This window comes from Lynx rufus, unplaced genomic scaffold, assembly GCF_022079265.1.
Source record: "Lynx rufus isolate CCGP_SWC_20201006 ecotype Redwood Valley unplaced genomic scaffold, mLynRuf1.p SCAF_13, whole genome shotgun sequence".
Lineage (NCBI taxonomy): Eukaryota > Metazoa > Chordata > Mammalia > Carnivora > Felidae > Lynx > Lynx rufus.
Window position 1 is genome coordinate 1,290,450 of NW_025814827.1, and position 20,001 is coordinate 1,310,450.

The 20,001-nt window shown below is 48.6% G+C and overlaps 1 protein-coding gene across 1 annotated transcript in view; it reads left to right on the forward strand.

Moving 5' to 3' along the window:
• The window catches only part of PSTPIP1 (proline-serine-threonine phosphatase interacting protein 1), a 47,251-nt gene extending 34,523 nt beyond the window's left edge, over window positions 1–12,728 (forward strand). The window contains exons 10-16 of the mRNA XM_047075667.1: window positions 6,270–6,349; window positions 6,960–7,058; window positions 8,126–8,222; window positions 8,737–8,827; window positions 11,088–11,143; window positions 11,344–11,468; window positions 12,423–12,728. Coding sequence (XP_046931623.1) covers window positions 6,270–6,349; window positions 6,960–7,058; window positions 8,126–8,222; window positions 8,737–8,827; window positions 11,088–11,143; window positions 11,344–11,468; window positions 12,423–12,554 — 680 coding nt within the window. The 3' untranslated portion in view covers window positions 12,555–12,728. The remainder of the gene's footprint in view (window positions 1–6,269; window positions 6,350–6,959; window positions 7,059–8,125; window positions 8,223–8,736; window positions 8,828–11,087; window positions 11,144–11,343; window positions 11,469–12,422) is intronic.
• Window positions 12,729–20,001: the final 7,273 nt, after the last annotated feature.

The window sequence follows — 20,001 nt, forward strand, 5'->3', positions numbered from 1 at the left end:
CTCTCTTCCCTCTGCTGTACTTTTCATCCCTGTGACTTATTTCTTTTATGAATGGAAGTTTACACCTCTTAATCCCCTTCGCCTATTTTGCATCCCCCAACCCCCTGCCCTCTGGCAACCACCAGTTCTCTATTTTTATGACTCTATATCTGTTTTTTGTTGTTGCTGTTTGTTTTGTTTTTTAAGTTCATAAAGTGAACTCATAAAGTGAAATCATATGGCATCTGTTTTTCTCCGTCTGACTTATTTCACTTGGCATCATAACCCTCTAAGTTCATCCGTGTTGTCATGAGTGGCAAGATTTCATTCCTTTTTATGGCTGAGTAATATTCCCTTGTACATCTTCTTTATCCATTCATCTATCAATGGACACTTAGGCTGCTTCCACATCTTGACTCTTGTAAATAATGTTGCAGTAAACACAGGGATGCATATATCTTTTTAAATTCGTGTTTTCAGTTTCTTCAGGTAAATACCCAGAGGTAGAATTACTGAATTGGTATTTCCATTTTTAATTTTTGAGGCAGCTCCATCCTATTTTCCAGAGTGGCTGCACCAGTTTGCCTTCCCACCAACAATGCAAGTAGGTTCCCTTTATCCGCATCCTTGCCAACACTTGTTATTTCTTGTTTGTTTGTTTTTTTTGTTTTGTTTTTTTTATACTAGCCATTCTGAGTGGTATGGGGTGATATATCATTGTGGTTTCGGTCTGCATTTCCCTGATGATTAATGATTTGTGCATCTTTTCAAGTGTATTTTGGTCATCTGTATGTCATTTTTGGAAAAATGTCTATTCAGGCCTCTGCCTATTTTTAAATCAGATTTTGTTTTATGTTGAGTTGTATGAGTCCTTTATGTATTTTGGGTATTACCCCCTTATCTTCTCCCATTCATTTGGTTGTCTTTTCATTTTGTTGATCGTTTCCTTTAGCTGTGCAAAAGCTTTTAGTTTGATATAGTTCCAATTGTTTATTTTCGCTTTTGTTTCCCTTGCCTGAAGAAGCAGATCCAGAAAAGTACTCTGAAGGCTGACATCCAAGAGTTTATTGCCTATGTTTTCTTTCAGGACTTTTATAGTTTCAGGTCTTACATTTAGGCCTTTAACCCATTCTGAGTTTATTTTTTTGTATGGTATAAGGAAGTAGTCCAGTTTCATTCTTTTGCATGTAGCTGTCTAGTTTTCCCAATGCCATTTATTGAAGAGACTGTCTTTTCCTCATTGTATATTCTTACCACCTTTGTCATAGATTAGTTGACCATATACGCATGAGTTAATTTCTGGGCTCTCTATTCTGTTCATTGACCTATGGGTCTGTTTATGTGCCAGTCCCATACTGTTTTGATTACTATAGCTTTGTGGTATAGTTTGAAGTTTGGATTGTGATACCTCCAGCTTTGTTCTTTTTTCTCAAGATTGCTTTGGCTGTTTGGGGTCTTTTGTGGTTCCATACAAATTTTAGGATTTGTTCTGGTTCTGTGAAAAATGTTGGTGTTTTGATAGGGTTTGTATTGAATCTGTAGATTTCTTTGGGTAGTGTGACATTTTAATAATATTAATTCTTATAATCCGTGAACGTGGACTATCTTTCCATTTATTTATTTGTGTTGTCTTTAATTTCTTTCATTAATGCCTTAGTTTTCAGAGTACAGGTCTCTCATTTCCTTGATTAAATTTATTTTTAGGAAATTTATTCTTTTTGGTGCAATTATAAATGGGATTATTTTCTTAATTTCTCTTTCCACTACTTCATTATTGGTATATGGAGGCACAAGAGATTTCTGTGTATTAATTTTGTATTCTGCAACTTTACTAAGTTCATTTACTAGTTCTAATAGTTTTTTGGTGAAAGCTTTAGGGTTTTCTATGTATAGTATCATGTCATCTGCAAACAGTGACAGTTTTACTGCTTCCATATCATTTTGGGTGTTTCTTTTTCCTTTCTCATTGCTGTGGCTAGGACTTCCAATATTATGCTGAATAAAAATGGGCATCCTTGTTGTGTTCCTGATCTTAGAGGAAAAGCTTTCAACTTTTTACCATTGACTGTGGTGTTAGCTATGGGTTATTATGGTGAAGTATGTTCCCTCTAAACCCACTTGTTGAGAGTTTTTATCATGACTGGATGTTGAATTTTTTCAAATGGCTTTTCTGCATCTGTTTTTTTCTAGTAGCCTCTTACAATCTTTTGTATTTCTCTGGTGTCAGTTGTAACTTCTCATTCATTTCTGATTTTATTTTTTGATTTTCTTTCTTTGTTGATGAGTCTGGATAAAGGTTTATGAATTTTGTTTGTCTTTTCAAAGTAACAGCTCTTAGTTTTATTGACTTTTCTGATTTTTTTAAGTCTCTATTTCATTTATTTTCACTCTCATCTTTATTATTTCCTTCCTTCAACTAACTTTTTTTTTTTTTTTAATTTTTTTTTTCAACGTTTATTTATTTTTGGGACAGAGAGATACAGAGCATGAACGGGCGAGGGGCAGAGAGAGAGGGAGACACAGCATCGGAAACAGGCTCCAGGCTCTGAGCCATCAGCCCAGAGCCCGACGCGGGGCTCGAACTCACGGACCGTGAGATCGTGACCTGGCTGAAGTCGGACGCTTAACCGACTGCGCCACCCAGGCGCCCCCCTTCAACTAACTTTTGGCTTTGTTCTTTTTCTAGTTCCTTTAGATGTAAGATTAAATTGTTTATTTGAGGTTTTTCTTATTTCTTGAGGTAGGCCTGTATTGGTATAAATTGCCCTCTTAGAATTGCTTCTGCCATCTCTCAAAGATTCTGAAATGTTGTTTCCATTTTTATTCATCTCCAGGTATTTTTTTAATTTCCTTTTTGAATTCTTCATTGACCCATTGGTTGTTTAGCCTCTATGTGTTTATATTTTTTCCTTGTAATTGATTTCAAGTTTCATGCTGTTGTGATCAGAAAAGATGCTTGATAGTATTTCAATATTCTTAAATTTACTAAGACTTGTTTTGTGGCCTAACATGTGATCTATCTATCCTGGAGAATGTTCCATGTGCACTTGAAAAGAATGTGTATTCTGCTGGTTTGGGATGGAATCTTCTGCACATATCTAAGTTCATCTAGCCTAAAGTATCATTCAAAGCCATCATTTCCTTATTGATTTTCTGTCTGGATGATTTACCCATGACGTAAGTGGAGTGTTAGTGTCCTAATATTATTGTACTTCTCCCTTTGTGTTTGTTATTATTTGCTTTTTATATTTAGGTGTCTCTGTATTGGGTGTGTGGCTATTTACAATTGTTACATCCTCTTGTTGGACTGATCCCTTTATCATTGTATAATGCCCTTCTTTGTCTCTTGTTACCATCTTTTTAAAAAGTCTATTTTGCCTCATAGGAGTATTTCTACCCCAGTTGTGTTTTTGTTTATTTTGTTTTTGCTTCCATTTGCATGGAATCTTTTTCTATCCTTTCACTTTCAACCTGTGTGTGTCTTTAAGTCTGAAATGAATCTCTTCTAGGCAGCATATAGCTGGGTCTTGTTTTTTTATGCATTCAGTCACCCTATGTCTTTTGACTGGAGCATTCAGTCCATTTATATTTAAAGTAATTATTGACAGGCATGCATTTATTGGCATTTTGTTAACTGTTTCCTGGATGTTTTGTAGTTTTGCTCTCTTCCCTTGTGGTTTGATGACTGGGTTCTTTTCTCTTTTTGTTAATATTATAGGTTTGGGTTTATGATTATTATGAGGTTCATGTATAACATTCTATGAATATAGTAATTTATTTTACATTGATGGTCACTTAAGTTCCAACACGTTCTAAAAGCACTACATTTTACTCCCTCCTCTACATTTCATACGTATGATGTCATATTTTACATCTTTTTTATTTTGTATATTTCTTGACCAATTTTTGTAGATATAATTGATTATACTGCTTGTCAGGTAGAGTATTCTTGGTTTTAGGGTTTTTTTTTTTTTGTTTTTCTGTCAGCATTTTATCACTCCCTTCTAGCCTGCAAAATTTCTGCTAAAAAGTCAGCTGATAACTTTGTGGTTTTTCGTGTATATATAACTAGTTGTTTTTCTCCTGCTGCTTTTAAGATTCTCTAGCTTTAATTTTTGACATCGTAATGATTATGTGTTTTGGTGTGGGCCTCCTTGGGTTTGTCTTGTTTGAGGCTCTCTGTGCTTCCTGGACCTGGATGTCTGTTTCCTTCCCCATGGTAGGGTTGTTTTCAGCTATTATTTCTTCAAATAAGTTTTCTGTTTCCTTCTCTCTTTTCCTTCTGGGACCCCTAAAATGCAAATATAGGACACCTGATGTTCCAGATGTCCCCTAACCTATCCTCATTTAAATTTTTTTTTGCTCATGTGTATTTATTTATTTTGAGAGAGAGAGAGAGAGAGAGCACAAACAAGGGAAGGACAGAGAGAGAGGGAGAGAGAGAATCCCAAGCAGGCTCCTTGCTGTCAGCACAGAGCCTGATGTGGGGCTCGATCTCATGAACTGTGAGATCATGACCTGAACCAAAATCAAGAGTCAGACGCTCAACTGACCGAGCCACCCAGATGCCCCATAACCTATCCTCATTTAAAACGTTATTTTCTTGGGCTGTCTGGGTGGCTCAGTTGGTTAAGTGTCCGACTTAGGCTCAGGTCATGATCTCACAGTTCATGAGTTCAAGCCCCGTGTCGCGCTCTGTGCTGACAGCTCAGAGCCTGGAGCCTCCTTCACATTCTATGTCTCCTTCTCTCTCTGCCCCTCCCCCACTCATGCTCTGTCTCTGTCTCTCAAAAATGAATAAACATAAAAAAATTAAAAATAAATAAAAATAAAAACTTATTTTTTTGATGTTCCACTTGGATATTTTCTACTACCTTATCTGTACTTTTGCATCCCCTAATCTGCTGTGGATTGCCTCTAGTGTATTTTTCATTTAGTTATTACATTCTTCAGCTCTGTTTGGTTCTTTTTTTAATATCTTCTATCTCTTTAAGTTCTGAGTGTATCCACTCTTCTCTCAAGTGTGGTGAGCATTTTTATGACTATTACTTTGAACTCTTTAACATGTAGACTGCTTATCTTTGTTTCATTTAGTTCTTTTTCTGAGGTTTTGTCTTGTTCTTTCATTTGAAACATATTCCTCTATCTCTCCATTTTGTCTGACTGTGCTTGTTTCTATGTGTTAGGTAGGTCAGCTATGTATGTCTTGTGGGTCCCAATAGGACAATCCTTCCTGGTCACTAGAACCAGGACTCTAGAGGTATCCCCTGTGTGGGCTGCATATGTCCTCCTATTGTGACTTGGCTGTGACTGCTGCAGGCTTGCTGATGGGCAGGACTGGCCACCAGCATGGCCAGCTGAGAGGCTTGGCTGCAGCTGCTGCAGGTGTGCTGGTAGGTGAGGTTAGCCCCCAGCACAGCTGGCTGAGTGGCTTGGCCACACTGTTGAATCCTTTTTTTAAGCAAATGAGTAAACTGAGACACAGAGAGGTTAAGTACTTACCCAAGGCCACACAGCCAAGAAGTGGTGGTGAATGCATTTCAACCCAGTCTATCTGGCTCCAGAGTCCAGGACTTTTACAACCACCATCATGGGAGACAGACCTGTTCATCATCTCTCTCTTATACACACACACACACACACACACACACACACACAGCCTTCTCTGGGTTTCTGTCTCCTCTATCCTTCATCTGATGCCAGAACCTTCCCAACACACTTCATCTCTGTTGGTACACCTCCTAGGGCAGAGAGCTCACCCCTATTGCCCCCTGAAAATGTTCTCCCTTTTTCTCTGCTTCTCCCAGAACCCAGCTGCTGCCTTGGCTGGCAGATAGGTGTCCCTCAGATTTCTGGGAACAGAGGTCATGGAACCCAGCCTGCTGGGTTCCAACTCAACAGCTCCCCTGTTCCACCCCCCCCCACCTTCAATGCTGCCCTTTCCAAGCCTCAGTTTCCCATCTAGAAATTGTGAGAGGGTAGGACCTGGGGGTGGCAAAGGTTTGGACTCTGATCTTGAGGTGTGGGCTCTACTGCAGCCCTGGGCAGCTCAGAGCACAGCAGGGAGCTAAGAGTCACCTCCAAAAAGAGCAGTACCAGAGTAAGTGGTCCTGACAGGCTTTTGGATGAGGCACTAGAAGCCAGGGCAGGTCTCTCTGAGGCAGGAGGAGGGACTCCGAGGACTTGGGGCAGGAGGGCACTCTGTGCAGGGGCACTGAGGGAGCAAAGGGGTGGAGGTTGGGGGTGGGTGTCTAGGCCTTGACCTCCCTGAGGACCACCTGTGCTTCCAGAGCGAGTGTACAGGCAGAACATCGAGCAGTTGGAGAAGGTGCGGGGTGAGTGGGAGCAGGAGCACCGGACCACTTGTGAGGTGAGTGACTGTGGGCATGAGGTCTGCTTCTCCTGCTGCAAAATGAGAAGGCTGTCCATCCCTCCAGCTGCTTCATGGGGGAAAGTGAGGCAGTAGTGGGAGGAAGGCCTCATTCCTTTATTCATTCACCCATCTGCTCTCTCCCCAGGCCCTGTGCTGGGCCCCTCTCCCAGGGAGCTCCCCATCTGGCTTTGTGCCCTGATGGGGAGTAAGGCATCCTTCACCCCTTTTTGCTGAAGCTGGCCCTGAGGCTCAGAAAAAGCCCATAGCTTCCCTGGGTCCTGCTGGTGGACAAGACCTGGGAGATAGGCCTTAGGACCCCGGGTCCAGTTCTCCTCTCACAACAATGCCCAAGGGCTTTTTTTCTAGCATGTGATGGAGACTGGAGGAAGGGTGAGGGCAGGAACCAGAAGCCTCAGGGGCTGGCACAAAGGTGGGTGTGGGGATCCTCCAAGAAGGGCATTTCCTTTGGACTTGGCTTTCAGCGGGGGGGGGGGGGGGGGGGGGGCGTGTGGCTAGTCAGTGCCATGGTAGCTGAGTGGGGCCCAGTCTGGCCTGACCCTGCGAGCCCCTCCTCACTTCTCACCTCCATCCCATCTCCACCTCGCAGGCTTTCCAGCTGCAAGAGTTTGATCGATTGACCATCCTTCGCAATGCGCTGTGGGTGCACTGTAACCAGCTCTCCTTGCAGTGTGTCAAGGACGATGAGGTGGGGGACTAAGGACAGGGCGGGGCAGAGAGTGAGCTGGGGGTGGAGGTGTGCAGATAGGGCAGACTCCAGGCAACAGCATGCCCAGGTCCGTCTGAGTCCATCAACAAACAGCTCAGGGCTTAGCCTCTGCCCCTGGAGCCCCAAAGGACAGGGGACTCAGTCCAAGGCCCTGGTCTCCTTGCCTGGAAGACTGCTGTTGTGGTTACCCTGGCATCTGCCTCTTTGCTCACCCTTGCTCCCAGGTCCTTGGCTCTGCTCTCAAGGCCACAGAGCACCTGCTTCCTGTTGGGGTCAGAAGGGAGCTTCTGCCCTTCTGCACTGCCCCTCAGAGGTTTGCAGAGAGGCTGGAGGACACTGGGCTGCTCTACTCCAGGCCTGGTGCTTGTAAGAGCCCAGGTCCAGTCCCTCCTCTGCCCCCCAAGTCCCTGGGGTGTCCTGGTTCCCCTTACTGAACTCTACATGCCAGGAGTGTTGGGGTGGGTTCCCCCAGCAGAGAGGGGCCCCCACTTCCACACGAGGGGCTCTGACCTCTGTTAGTGGAGCCTGAGAGCCATGCGCTCTCTTGAGGCAGCCCAGACTCCCTGATGCCCACTGTTGTTACTTGCCTGAACCCTTCTGCCTGGACCACGGACTGGTGGTCTCCTTGTGGCAGAGGAAGGAATGGGGGCTTTGGATCCTCTCATTAATGCAAAGCCTGGCTACACTGAATTCTTGCTCTGCAACCTTGGGCAAATCTCTTCCCCTTTCTGAGTTTCCTCATCTATAAAATGGGGAAAGTGGTGTTTTCTTCAGAGGACAGGAGTGAGATAAGTCCCTTGCATAGGACCTTGTGCACAATAGGTGTTCAGGAAGTAGAAGAAGCTGTCAGCCAGGGTTCTGACCTCTCAGTTCCACGCCAAGGCCCCCAAATACAGGCACTGAGCTGTGCGCACAGGGCCCGTGAGGAGGCTGGTGGGGTGGAGGCCCCTGGCCAGAGTTCACACCCACTGAGGAGCAGGGCTTTGAAGAGGGTAGGCCCCAAGGTGAGGCCTGATCCCTCAGCCTCTGCTCTTGCCCACTGCCAGCTCTACGAGGAGGTGCGGGTGACGCTAGAAGGCTGCAGCGTGGAAGCCGACATCGATGGCTTCATCCAGGCCAAGAGCACAGGCACTGAGCCCCCGGGTGAGGCCCGGCCTGCAGGTAGACAGCCTCTGGGGCCAGGCCCATCTGTCCCTAAGAGGCCTGGCCCCAGTTCTCTGAGCCTCAACTGCCAGGACAAGGCTCACAGCTCCCTTCTGGGTGAAGGACCCTGGGCCAGACCCCAAGGAGGGGTCAGGGATGGGGCAACCCCCTGGTCAGGACCCTGGCCTGCTGCCTCCTCTGAAGCAGAGATGGCACAGTGCTTAAGAACACAACTCTCAGAAGGGGAAATAGAGGCGGGATCCTTCTTATAGCCGGTTTGGTTCCACTAAATCATGAGCCCAGAATATTTGATCTCAGTGGTGCCCACAGTGGGGTGTGTCTCATCAAAGTGAGAGAGGCCCCCTTCCCAAGCACCGAGGCAGGCTAGGGCCAGAGTGGGTAAGTGGGGCCCCCGTCTGGGTCTCTGGATGGGGACAAGTCGGGTATCAGGTGGTGCAGGTCCCGCCTGCCCTGCCCTCGGTCACCCTGGGCCTCACAGGCTTGCTGCCCACAGCTCCGGTGCCCTACCAGAACTATTACGATCGGGAGGTCGCGCCCTCATCCGGCAGCCCTGGCGTACAACCATCTTGCGGTGTGATAAAGAGGTGAGGTGCCAGATGGGGCTGAGGAAGTGCCAGGAAGTGGGTCCAGCCCCTCCTCCTCCAAGTGTTTCTCCCACGTGTATTTACTGAGCACCTACTGCGGGCCTAGTGCTGGGTTTAGGTGTTGGGCATTCTTTGGGGACAGGACAGCCTCATTTTGGACTCATGACACCTTCAGTCCAAAGGGACCCAGACATTAAGCAAATAATCACACCCCATTTACTTGCCGGTGACTGCGCTCAGAGCTCCAGGGAGGCCCCAGGCTGGCTTCCTTGTCCCTTGGGCCCTGCTGCAGCCTGGGTTGGTACCCTGGACTGTCATGCTGTGGTAGTGACACTCCTGCTCGTGCAGGATCAGGACACAAGAGCAGACCTTATAGACAGTGCTCTGGGAGAATTCCCCAGGCCTTTCAGGGCCCCTTCCCTGGCCTGGCCGCAGAGGATCCTAGCGCCATGCATCACTGTGTCACCTGCACAAGTCACCTTCTCCAGGTCCAGAGCCCAGAAGTCGTTGGGGTCAGACTCAGAATCCAAAGACCCTCTTGGTTCAGGCCTTAGGTGACAATGGTGACAGCTCATTGAGAGCACCCAAGTTCCTGAGGGGGCCACGTGCCCTGTGTGTGTGTGGGAGGAGTCTGCATCTGTGGGTTTCATGTGGTGCCTGTGCCCCACTCCCACCCCGAGGCCCCTGTGATGCCCTCTCTCCATCCAGCCTCGTGCAGAGAAGGCCCTGCCTTCAGGAGGTAGGTAAGGATGAGGATGGGGTTGATGGACCTCTCAGCTCCCTGAGGACAGCTTATCTCTGAGGCTTCGGGAACTCCTGAAGCCTCCCCTGTGGGACACCTCTGGAGACAGGGAGTGACCACCTGTGCTCAGAGCAGGGGCACAGCATGCCCCTCCAGGAACCGTGAGAAAGCAAAGGCCCCAAGGGAGGGCAGTCACACCCTCACAGTCTTAGTGTAGTCTTGGGGGACTCAGGCCTCCCTGCAACCCTAGGAAGGACCTGGGTCTCAGCACAGATGGTCATTTAAACACCTGATGGAAAAGCTCACCTGGGACAGCGTCAAGAAAGGACTGACACGGGTGCCTTGATGAGACAGTGGTCCCACCAGGTGGAGGAGGCCTGGCTACTGGAGGGGATGGGCAGGAGCCAAAGCAGGGGAGAGCTAGAAGCCACGTACAGCTGAGGAGGGGTGGGCCAGTGGCCGGGAACTGAGTAAAGTGTCACAGGTATAGACAAAGCTGGGGAAATGGGCAGCAGCCTCCATGAGCTCTGCTCCTCCCAGCCACAACCCTGCCGACTTTTACCCTGACTCTGGGTAGGGGCAGGACTCTGTCATTGGTGCTGAACCTGCACAGCCTGTATCATCATCAGTCCGGGTCCACACACCCATGTCCATGTGTTTCTATCCTGGGCATGTATCCTGGGCAGCCCCCTTGCACCTCACAGCCACTCACAGGCTATGCCTTGCACCATCTCTGTCTGTTAAAGCTTTCTTTCAGGGGGCACCTAGGTGGCTCAGTTAAGCATCTGACGTCAGCTCAGGTCCTGCCTGGGATTCTCTCCCCTCCCCTCCCCCACTTGCTCTTTCTCTCTTAAAATAAATGAATAAACTTAAATAAAGCTGTCTTTCAGGACTCAACCCCACCTGGAAGCCTTTCCAGAGGCTAGGAATAGCATCAGCCTCTACTTACACAGCCCTCAGCACTGCCTGCTTTGTGGATACCCACGTCTGTCTCCCCAGTGCCCCCAGGGTCTGCCTCTTGCTGGCTCTGGTCTTTTTATGCAGCAAACCCTCATGGCGGCCGCTCAGTCCAGGCATGAGCCAGGCACAAGGGAAGGGGTGAATTAGCCTGGCACTGCTTCCTAGTGCTCATATGTACATTGGAGTCCCTACTTCCCATGGTCAGGGAGTGGCTGGGCTGGCCAGGTCATGGTGGAGCGCAGGGAGGAGGTCTGACTGGGCCCAGGCAGGTGAAGGTCCCAGCAAGGCCCAAGCGGGCTAAACTCTGGAGGGCAGCCCCTTCACCTGTGGGGGTTAGGAGGATGGAGCAGAAGTCTGGGGGCTCAGGGCCTTGGGAATGCAGTGAGGAGAGCCTGCAAAAAGCAGGCTGAGGAGGCTTAGGAGGGTGAGGCAGGGGAAGGACCACCCTCAGGCCTGACGGGCACTCATGTCACTCTGTGCCTAGAGGCCAGGTGGCCCCAGCCCTGGGGCTTTGCTGAATCCCTCTCCCTCCCTCCCTGCTTTGCTTCTTGCCCCCAGGTTCTCCGGGCTGCTACACGGAAGTCCCAAGACCGCATCATTGGCAGCCTCTGCAGGTTACTGGGAGTGATGTGGGGGCCCCCAAGCAACTGAGCCCAGGGGAAAGGAGAGGACTCCTTTGTGGCACAGACGGGTTCTCTGCTTTTGGGGGGAGGCTGAGCCAAGTCAGGAGAAGCTCCGTGCCAGGGGGGCCTCCGGGATCACTGCCTTTGAAAGGGGTAGGCTCCAAGCCTCACCTTGCTCTCCGCCTCCACAGAGACCCTGACCCCAACCCCTGAACGGAGTGAGGTTGTCTACTCTGCCATCACGGTGCAGGAGGTGCCGGGCCCCCCAAGCGTGCCAGCACAGGGCTACAGGGTGCTCTACGACTACACGGCCCAGGTGAGGCCCTCACCCCCTCTCCTCAGGCAGGCACAGGCAGGCCAGAGTGTGGAGTGAGCTGGGGCGTGTGCCCCTAGAACAGCACCCAGCACTTGGCAGTGGCTGTGTATCTGCCAAGCAAATGTGGAACGGGTACGAGGGCCTGTGCCCGAAACTGTTCTCACACACGCGCGGTGTCCAGGCATTCACGGACACTGTGTGCCTGGGTGTGCATGTGCAGGCACGCTGACAGCACCTGGGGCAACCTGCAGGAGATGGACCAAGGGTCAGACTCTGTGCCCTCAGACTGGGGCCACAGGCGCCAAGAACGAGACCTCGGGTTGGTCTTCTGAGGTCCATGGGGAAAGGATGGGTCGAGAGGCCATAGGACGGGTGCTCTGAGATCCTTGAGAGTCCAATCTGCTCCCTGCTTTGGTGGATGTTGTAGAGCCCCCCTCAGTCCACACAGAGGGAAGCCAAGAATCCCCTCGGGGCAGGCAGGCTGTGCCCTGGGTTGTGCAGACTCCCAAAGCCTGGTTCTCGGTCAGAGGGGGGACAGGCCAGGAGAATGGGAGTGTGCTTGCGTGACAGGGGCTGGCTCAGCAGCAGTGGGGAGGCTGTGTGCGGTGCGCCTGAGAAGGCTCGGAGCGTGGCGAACACACCTGTGTAAGCAGAGCTGGGAGAGTGGGCAGCAGGGGGGAAAGTGGGGGAAGAAGCCTCAGGGTGAGGAAGGCCTAAAAATAAACCAAGGAGGGCAGGAGGCCGAGTCCCACAAGACACCCCACACCCTACATGTCTCCGGAGGCTGCCCCAGCCAGAGCAGCCTCGTCTTGTGGCTCCAGGAGGCCAGGTGCGGCTCTGAAGACCTGGCCCACCGGGGAGACAAGTTCCCATTTACTGCTGGGGTGGGGGTGCCCACCAGAGCCCCCCTGAAAGGGCCCCTCCAGCCCAATGCACTTTCATTCTCTTGCCCAGAATTCCGACGAGTTGAATATCTCTGCGGGAGACATCCTGGAAGTCATCCTGGAAGGGGAGGATGGTTGGTGGACAGTGGAACGGAATGGGCAGCGTGGCTTCGTCCCTGGTTCCTACCTGGAGAAGCTCTGAGGAAGGGGCAGCAGCGCCCACCTGGACCTGCCCTGCCCTGGGGCCAGCAGAGTCCTCACTGCTGCCCCAGCCTTGCTGGGGCCCTAAGACCAAGCCTACACCCCAGGACGTATGCTGGAGGCTCCCTGAACAGTCTCTCCCACAGGGAATAAAGGAGTGCATTTTTTCTCATTAGTCTGTGGGGGTCCCTTTCACTCTTTCTCCTGCCCCTGTGTCCAAGTACATCGTCCAAGATGAGGGAAAGGAGTGAATGGAGAAGTCCGGGGGAGCAGAGCTCACTTACTTCCAGTGTTATCACTAAGGCCCGGGCCAGTCCTGTCGCAAGGTCTGCTGGGGAGGGAGAAGAGCCCTGGCCCCAGTCTGGGAACTCCCACGCTGCCAGGGAGACACATTCACACACAGGCCAATGGGAGAAGGCTGTAGGGGTCGGGATGGGGGATGGCGATGAGCATGTGCTCAAGAGACCTGGGATGGGGGGACCATACTTTCTGGGGGCAGAGGGACTGGAAAGGAGTCTCAGAAGGGCAGTAGCAGACAGGGCACAGAGAAAAGAGCATCAGGGTGGGGTAAACGTGTGAGCACAGGGTGGAGGTGGGAATGCCTGGAACATTCTGGGGATGAGCCAAGCTCAGTCTGGGGAGGAAATAGGTGATGGGTCCACTGGAGGTGAAGAGACCAGAGTGCAGAGTCGACAGGCTTGGAGCCTTGTGGGTGCAAGCGACCCTATCTCCCAGACCCAGCTGAGGCTCAGGGAAGGCACGGCTGCCTGTGCCGCTCCATCAAACATGGCATGTCCCACCCAGGTAGGGGCTCCAGAGCCCATGCAGGCTGGCCCTGGGCCCTGAGGTTGCTGGGCTCTCAGGCCCCCAGAAACACAACTTCCACTGCTGGCCAAGGCCTGCCAAAGCCCTGCTCTGGCTACAGTAAGTGCCATCATTGCCAAAGATGTTGGGAGTGGGTGCTGGGGAGAGAGCCCATGGGAACCGGTGGCTCCTCATTCCTGGCACTCCCCCACTCAACTGTGGGGGCCCCAACACTGCCAGCACAACAGGCGCGACCAAAGGGGGTGGCGGGGGACACAGCGTTCTTCTGCACTGGGCACATCTTGAGAGATACTGCCGAGGAGGGTCACTATTCCCTGAAGACAGCTTTCTCTAGGACCGTTACTTCACTTATTCATAAACTTGTATGGCCCACCCCATACGAGCAAGAGGAGTAAACCTCAGTATTGCTTTACTCAAGGAGCTCACGACCCAGTCAAGGGGACCAAACAGCCCAGAAATTTAATGACAGTACAGGAAATGTCCTGAGGTTCAGAGCAGTCACGAGACTTCTGGGAATAGGTGACCCAAGAGAAGCCAAGGAAACAGGAAGGCTGTTCCCAGAGAAAAAAGAGGGCTCCTTTCTGCTCCTGCCTGCCTCTGGTAGCCCACAATGGGCCGGAGAGGGCTCATGTGTGTGATGGAGAAGGGAGTGAGGGTCAGCACTGGAATCCCCCAGGATTTAGAACTAGAAGATACTCTGGGAGAATCTAATCTGACCTCCTACACAATGCCCTGCCTGTCACCACTGGGTACCCCAGTCGGCATCAACATCCCTGGTGACAGGCAGCATCCATGAAGGCCCATATGCCCGGGCAAATGTCAGGTGCTACGGTGGCAAAAATGAGGCATCTGACCAAGCTCCTCCCTAGGCAGAGGGTAAGGAGGGCACTGAGAAAAGGGGGCTGCCCCCCATGGCTATGCAGATTTCCAGCTCTATGCCTCATCTTTATCACGTGAGCAAGAAAGTAGGGGTGACTAAGTACACTTGGCACCTGGTGGTGGAGGGAATGGGCTCTGTTCTCTTGGGAGGGGTAGTACCTTTGGGGTGCAGCCTCTCACCTGTCTTGGGTGTGGGCACCACAAAAGTCCATCAAGCAATGAAATGGTTGTTTTCTACCCAAGTGTTACTCATGCTGGGGCCAGGCAGGGTGGAAAGGCATGAGGCAGCCCCCGTGCAGGGCAGGCCTCCCGGAAGCAGGGCTCCAGCTAGCCCTCTGCTGGATACCACCCACCTCTGCTTCAATGTGGCAGATGGGATGAGAGAAAGGCTTTGGGCATTTGGAAAAAATCAGACTAAGGCTTAAATCTTCCTGGAAATGTCATTGTCCCTTATAAAGCACATTCTACAAGGGAACTGACCAAACACCTGACACATCTGACGTTCATAAATAGGGATGTTTGGAAAGGAAAACATAATCTTGTGCGTAATCTTGGTCTTCTACTCCCCTGAAGGAGAGAGGTCAGTGAATAAAGCCCTATGGAAATGCCTGCCTGCGACTGCCAGGCGTGGGACCTGCCAGGCGCCTCGGAAGGAATTTGATCAAGGCCTCCTGATGACTTCTGTGACTGGCCCTGTATTTAATAATTGGGAGTGGAGGGGTGTTCAGGGGTGCAAAGAGCTCACTCACTCCAGAAGGGGTGCACAGATGCTGTAACTCCTCTGATATAAGGTAGAAAGCAAGCAGGTGAGAGTAGGCCCCAGATGCTAGGTGCAGACTGTCCAACATGGAAGTGATGGTGGCTCGTCTGGGAAGTGGCAAAGGTGCTGAAGAGCAGTTCAGGAAGGCCAGGGAAAGCAGATCGACAGGACTCGGTAACTTACAGGCTAAGAGACAGAAGTGGGAGGACTGGAAAGGAAGGAGGAAAGGAGCGACTTCTGAACTGAGCCAGGCCTTGAGGGCAGACGGGTCCTCCCGAGGCTGAGAAGGACATGGAGGAGGGGTCAGCGGCAGGGACAAAGCCTGAGCAAGGGCCCAGAAGAGGCAGGACAGCCAAGGAGACTGACCACCGGCGTCAGTCACGTATGGGCAGCCAAGAGGGAAGAAAAAGAGAAAGTTAGGTATCCGTGCTTTATTTGTTCCTTGAAAATACCTTGTCATCTTGACTGAGCATTCCATTCGACTACAGAGATTTTTAAAAAAACCTTTGGCCTAGATATTTATCATCATTTCTGACAGGTGCTGCAGTGTCTACGGCCCCAGAGGGCGATGGGTAATGAGTGTTAGATAACAGAGCCTGTGCTCTAGTCGTTCAGGCAGCCAGAGAATGGAGCTGAAAGCAACTCATGGGTCACAATTTATACCAGGGAAAAAACCCACAAATGAATCTAAGTCAGAGTCATGGCCTCTGCAGCTTTCTCCATTCTCCATGCACCAGGCAGGTCAGAACCTCAGCTGCCATGAAACAACTGCGTGGACGGACAGCCTTCCCGGCAGAAGAGATGGCGCCACATAAAGAGGGAGCTGGCAGCCTGCTTCCTGATGGATGACAGCCTCTGAAGTCAGAACATCAGGGTCCAAAGCCAGGCTCGTGCTTCCTTGTGTGGTTTTAGGCAAGTCACAATTTCTCTGGACCTCATCTTCATCATCAGTAAGATGGGTATAATCAGCCTCTTGTGTACCTGCTATCCTCATATAAGTTCAAATTAGATATAAGTACTAATTAAAAGCAAGAGATGACCATTTTGAACAAAAAGGCCTCTGAATCTTGGCATAATCATCCTCACTCAGCATGCCCTTTGGAGGGCTGTGGTTATGTCAGTAAGTCCTTCCCAAAGGAGACAAGGAGTAAAGAAGAAGCGATCTGCTTTTTGGCCAAACTAGATGCATGCCATCGCTGAGCTCCAACACCTAATGCCAAACACCTTCCCATAGCTATTCCCAGGCCCAGCCACATCTGCCTCAGTCTGGTGAACCAAGATGTCTGCCTATTTCCCATCCTGGCGTGTGAGGCGGTAGCACAGGCCCAGAACAAAGCTGCCACCAGCAAGTGGGCACACCACCCTTAACATCCTCACAGGATTCTCAGGACCCCAGGGATGTGGCTTTCCAACTGTGTCCAGCAAAGCCCCACTTAGGGGCCAAAAGGAGGAGGAAGGGAGTGCCGTGCCTATTTCATCTTGAACTCCACTTGTAGAGTTTATATGCTGGACTAGCAGTGGTTCTCAACCCTGGCTTCTCAGTGGAGTTACCTAATAAGACTTTTAAAAATGCTGATGCTTTGGTCCCACCTTAGATAGACTGAAACCAATTCTCAGTCAGCCGAATTTGAGCATAAATATTTTAAACATTCTTCTGGTGATTCTAATATGCAGCCAGCAGTGAGGAACTTTCTGGCTAATGGGTTTTTCAGCTTAAAAAAAAAAAGTAAAATGGAAATCCTATTCTTCTGGCACCACAGTAACTTATTTTAGACATTCAGTGCCCACGAAGTGCCAGGTGCTGGGGATGCAAAGATAAACACATTTCTTTTCTATCCTATTATTTCCATATCTATTTTTTTTTCAGTGAATACACTCAGGAGAGAAGGACTTGTGTGTAAGTCCATTTCCCCAGGAATAGGAATGTACACAGCACTGTCCAAAAAGGTATTTAGTAGGAACACTTAGCTTATTTTTGCAAGGTCACTAACACCCTCAGGAGACCTCAGACACACTATAACAAAGAGCCACCCAGAATGTGCAAATTATTTTCAAGAACTGCCCCCCAACCTGTGTTGGATACAAGATCAATGTATCTAAGGTGGAGGTGCTCCCTCACACCAACAATAACCAGTTAGAAAATGTATCAGGAAGATTATCCCACTCACAGCAGTAGACACTGAATTTCATAGAAAAGTTTCCTAAGTAAACTTAACCCTGTTAAGATATGTAAGGGGAAAAAATCCACTACCAAAACCCTATCAAATTAGGCAGATGACAGAAACTGGAAATCCAACAGATACAAATGGCTAAAACATCTTAATAGTAAAAGAATACATATTCTTATTTATTGGAGTGGAAGAAAAATAAAGGCTGATAATACACAAAATGTCAATAAGGGTATAGGAAAATGCACACTTTCATACTCTAGTGGGAATATAAATTAGAACAGCTTTTCTGGAGGGCGGCTGGACATAACCATGAAAAGCTTTTAATGTGCCTTTTTGTCCAGAGTAAATCCATTACTCCATTCTTGCGTCCACGTAAAAATGCACAACATGGGGTGGTGAAAATGCGCTGGAACTAGAGAGGTGGTTGTGCAACGCTGAATGCACTAAATGCTGAACCATGCACTTTAAAATTAATTTTATGCTATGTGCATTTAACTCAATAAAAATTTTTTAAAAATTAAAAAAAAGTTAAATGCTTAACAGCATGTGTACAGAAGTCTGCACTGCAGCAAGGCTGGAGTCAATCCGAATGTCCATCCACTGCACACTGGTTAAGCATGATATTAATATACCCATGCAGCTGACAAACAAAAATGACAGAATTCTACATTCTGGTACAGAGTACATACTATGCTGTGAAGAAGAAAAAAAGACCTTGTAGAACAGAATTCATATATTAGCAAAAAGCAAAACTAAACCCATCACCAAATGTAGTTTTTTGTATATGTAAATAGTCTGGAAGGATACACACCATTCCTAAACTTTACCTGTGGGTACTTTTTTAAAATAGTTGTATGGTTTACATTTTTTAAAGCACTATTACTTTTGTTAAAGAATTATGAACAATTTTTAAAAGGGATTAAGACAAGCTCTGATAGGATAAGCGGCAAAGACACCCCTGTAGTAATGCACACAGCTAGTGTCAGGGACCAGGGATCCTCAGAGAAACTGATTCCAGGGCACCAGGGGTACAAGATAAGCCTGGGACATCTTCTTAAGTCAGAAATTACAAAAACGTTCAACAAAAAATGTCAGGACACAAAAAGCAACTTGAAGGGGCTCCCGCTGGCCAAATCTGAAACTATTTGAAAACCAAAAGCAAAAAAGGACAATAATGAACTATAGATCACTGGGGAAAAAAAATGGGACTTGATCAGTCCATAATGAATATAAATGTGTGTGTGTGTGTGTGTGTAGACATACATACATACATACATACATACATACATACATACATACACTGGGGGAGAAGGCAGGGAGGACAGACTGGTAAACATGGAAGGAGTGCCGGAATGGAAAAAGTGTTTCACAACCATCATAGTAAAGATGAAATCTAAAACAACAATCATCATAGAGAAGATCAAATCAGGCCAGAATCAGCAATATTTGCTAAACCTAGGGGAAGTTTGGTGAGAAGCAGGATTTTTAAACAGTCTTACTGTATGGTCTCCAGAGATGGCCTGAGTTGGGAGAAAACAGTAACTATACCATTGAGAGAACAAAAACCACCTTAACTAATGTGTGCCAAACTCGCCCTTCCTCGCCATATAGAAGTGAGGACATTTCCCTTTTGCCAGCTGGAGGAGACTTTGTGTTTCAGTCTGGCCTGGATCTCAGCGGCATTCTCCATGGTGGCTCTTGGCTCTCCTGGCTCAGTGGTGGGCACCACTAGGGAGTTTATCCTGCAGCACAGGGCAGGCACTGTACTCCTGTCAGGTCCAACCCTCAGACTTGCAGGGCCCTCCTCTGACTTTCTCAGTTCCTTCCTTGTCCTCTCTTCCCTTGACCCTGGGAGTGGGAGTGGTTTCCTACTAAGCTGCTTTAGAGCTTTTTTTAAAAACCGCTTTTAGTAGCTAACCAATCTTTACCACTGTTAGCAACTGTTTATATTGTTTCCTGTTTTCATATTCCCCTCACTGCACCCTGAAGGATACACCAGGTGCCAGGTGATCAAAATTAACATCACCACGTCACCACTGTGGGGCAGATGGCATTGTGTGCTCCTGATTGTTACACCCTGAGAGGACACATGACATGGGTGGTGCTCCAGCCACCTGGAATGCAAAACCTAGTCTAATCAAGAAGAAACATCTGACAAACCCCAAACAAGCAGCAGCACTTAAAAGAAGGGACTGTATTCTTCCAAAATGTCAGTGTCATAAGTGACAGAGTTATGGCAATGCTCCAGATTAAAGGAGATCAAAGAGACAGGACAAATGATACCTGGGTCCTTGACTGGATCCAGAACTGGAGGAGATATGGTGTATAGGACATTATGAGGTCAAATGAAACACGAATGGTGGTTAAAGTATTGTATCAGTGTTTAATGTGCTGAATTAGAATATCCTTATTCTTAGGAAATACCCACCAAAGTATTAGAGCTAAGGGCCATGAGGTACTTACAGAGAGAGCACATGCAAAAACACAAATGACAGATCAAACAGGGCAAAATATTAATAGATGAATCTATATGAAGGATATTTGGGCCTTCTATTCTTGTAATTTTTCTCTAAGTTTGAAATTATTTCCAAATAAAAGTAACTTTAAAAAAAGGCAATAGGATACAGCAGTGGCCCTCAGCCTTCATGCTCTGGAAGCTACCCAGGTTCTGGGATCCAGGGGTCTGCAGTTCCCAAAGTTCTTTTAGGTGATTCCAATGTGCGGACAAGGGTGGGACAGCGACACAGCCTGAGAGCTCATCCATTAAATCCAGACATAAAAAATGGCTCTTTTGCCCTCTGAAGAATAAGCAT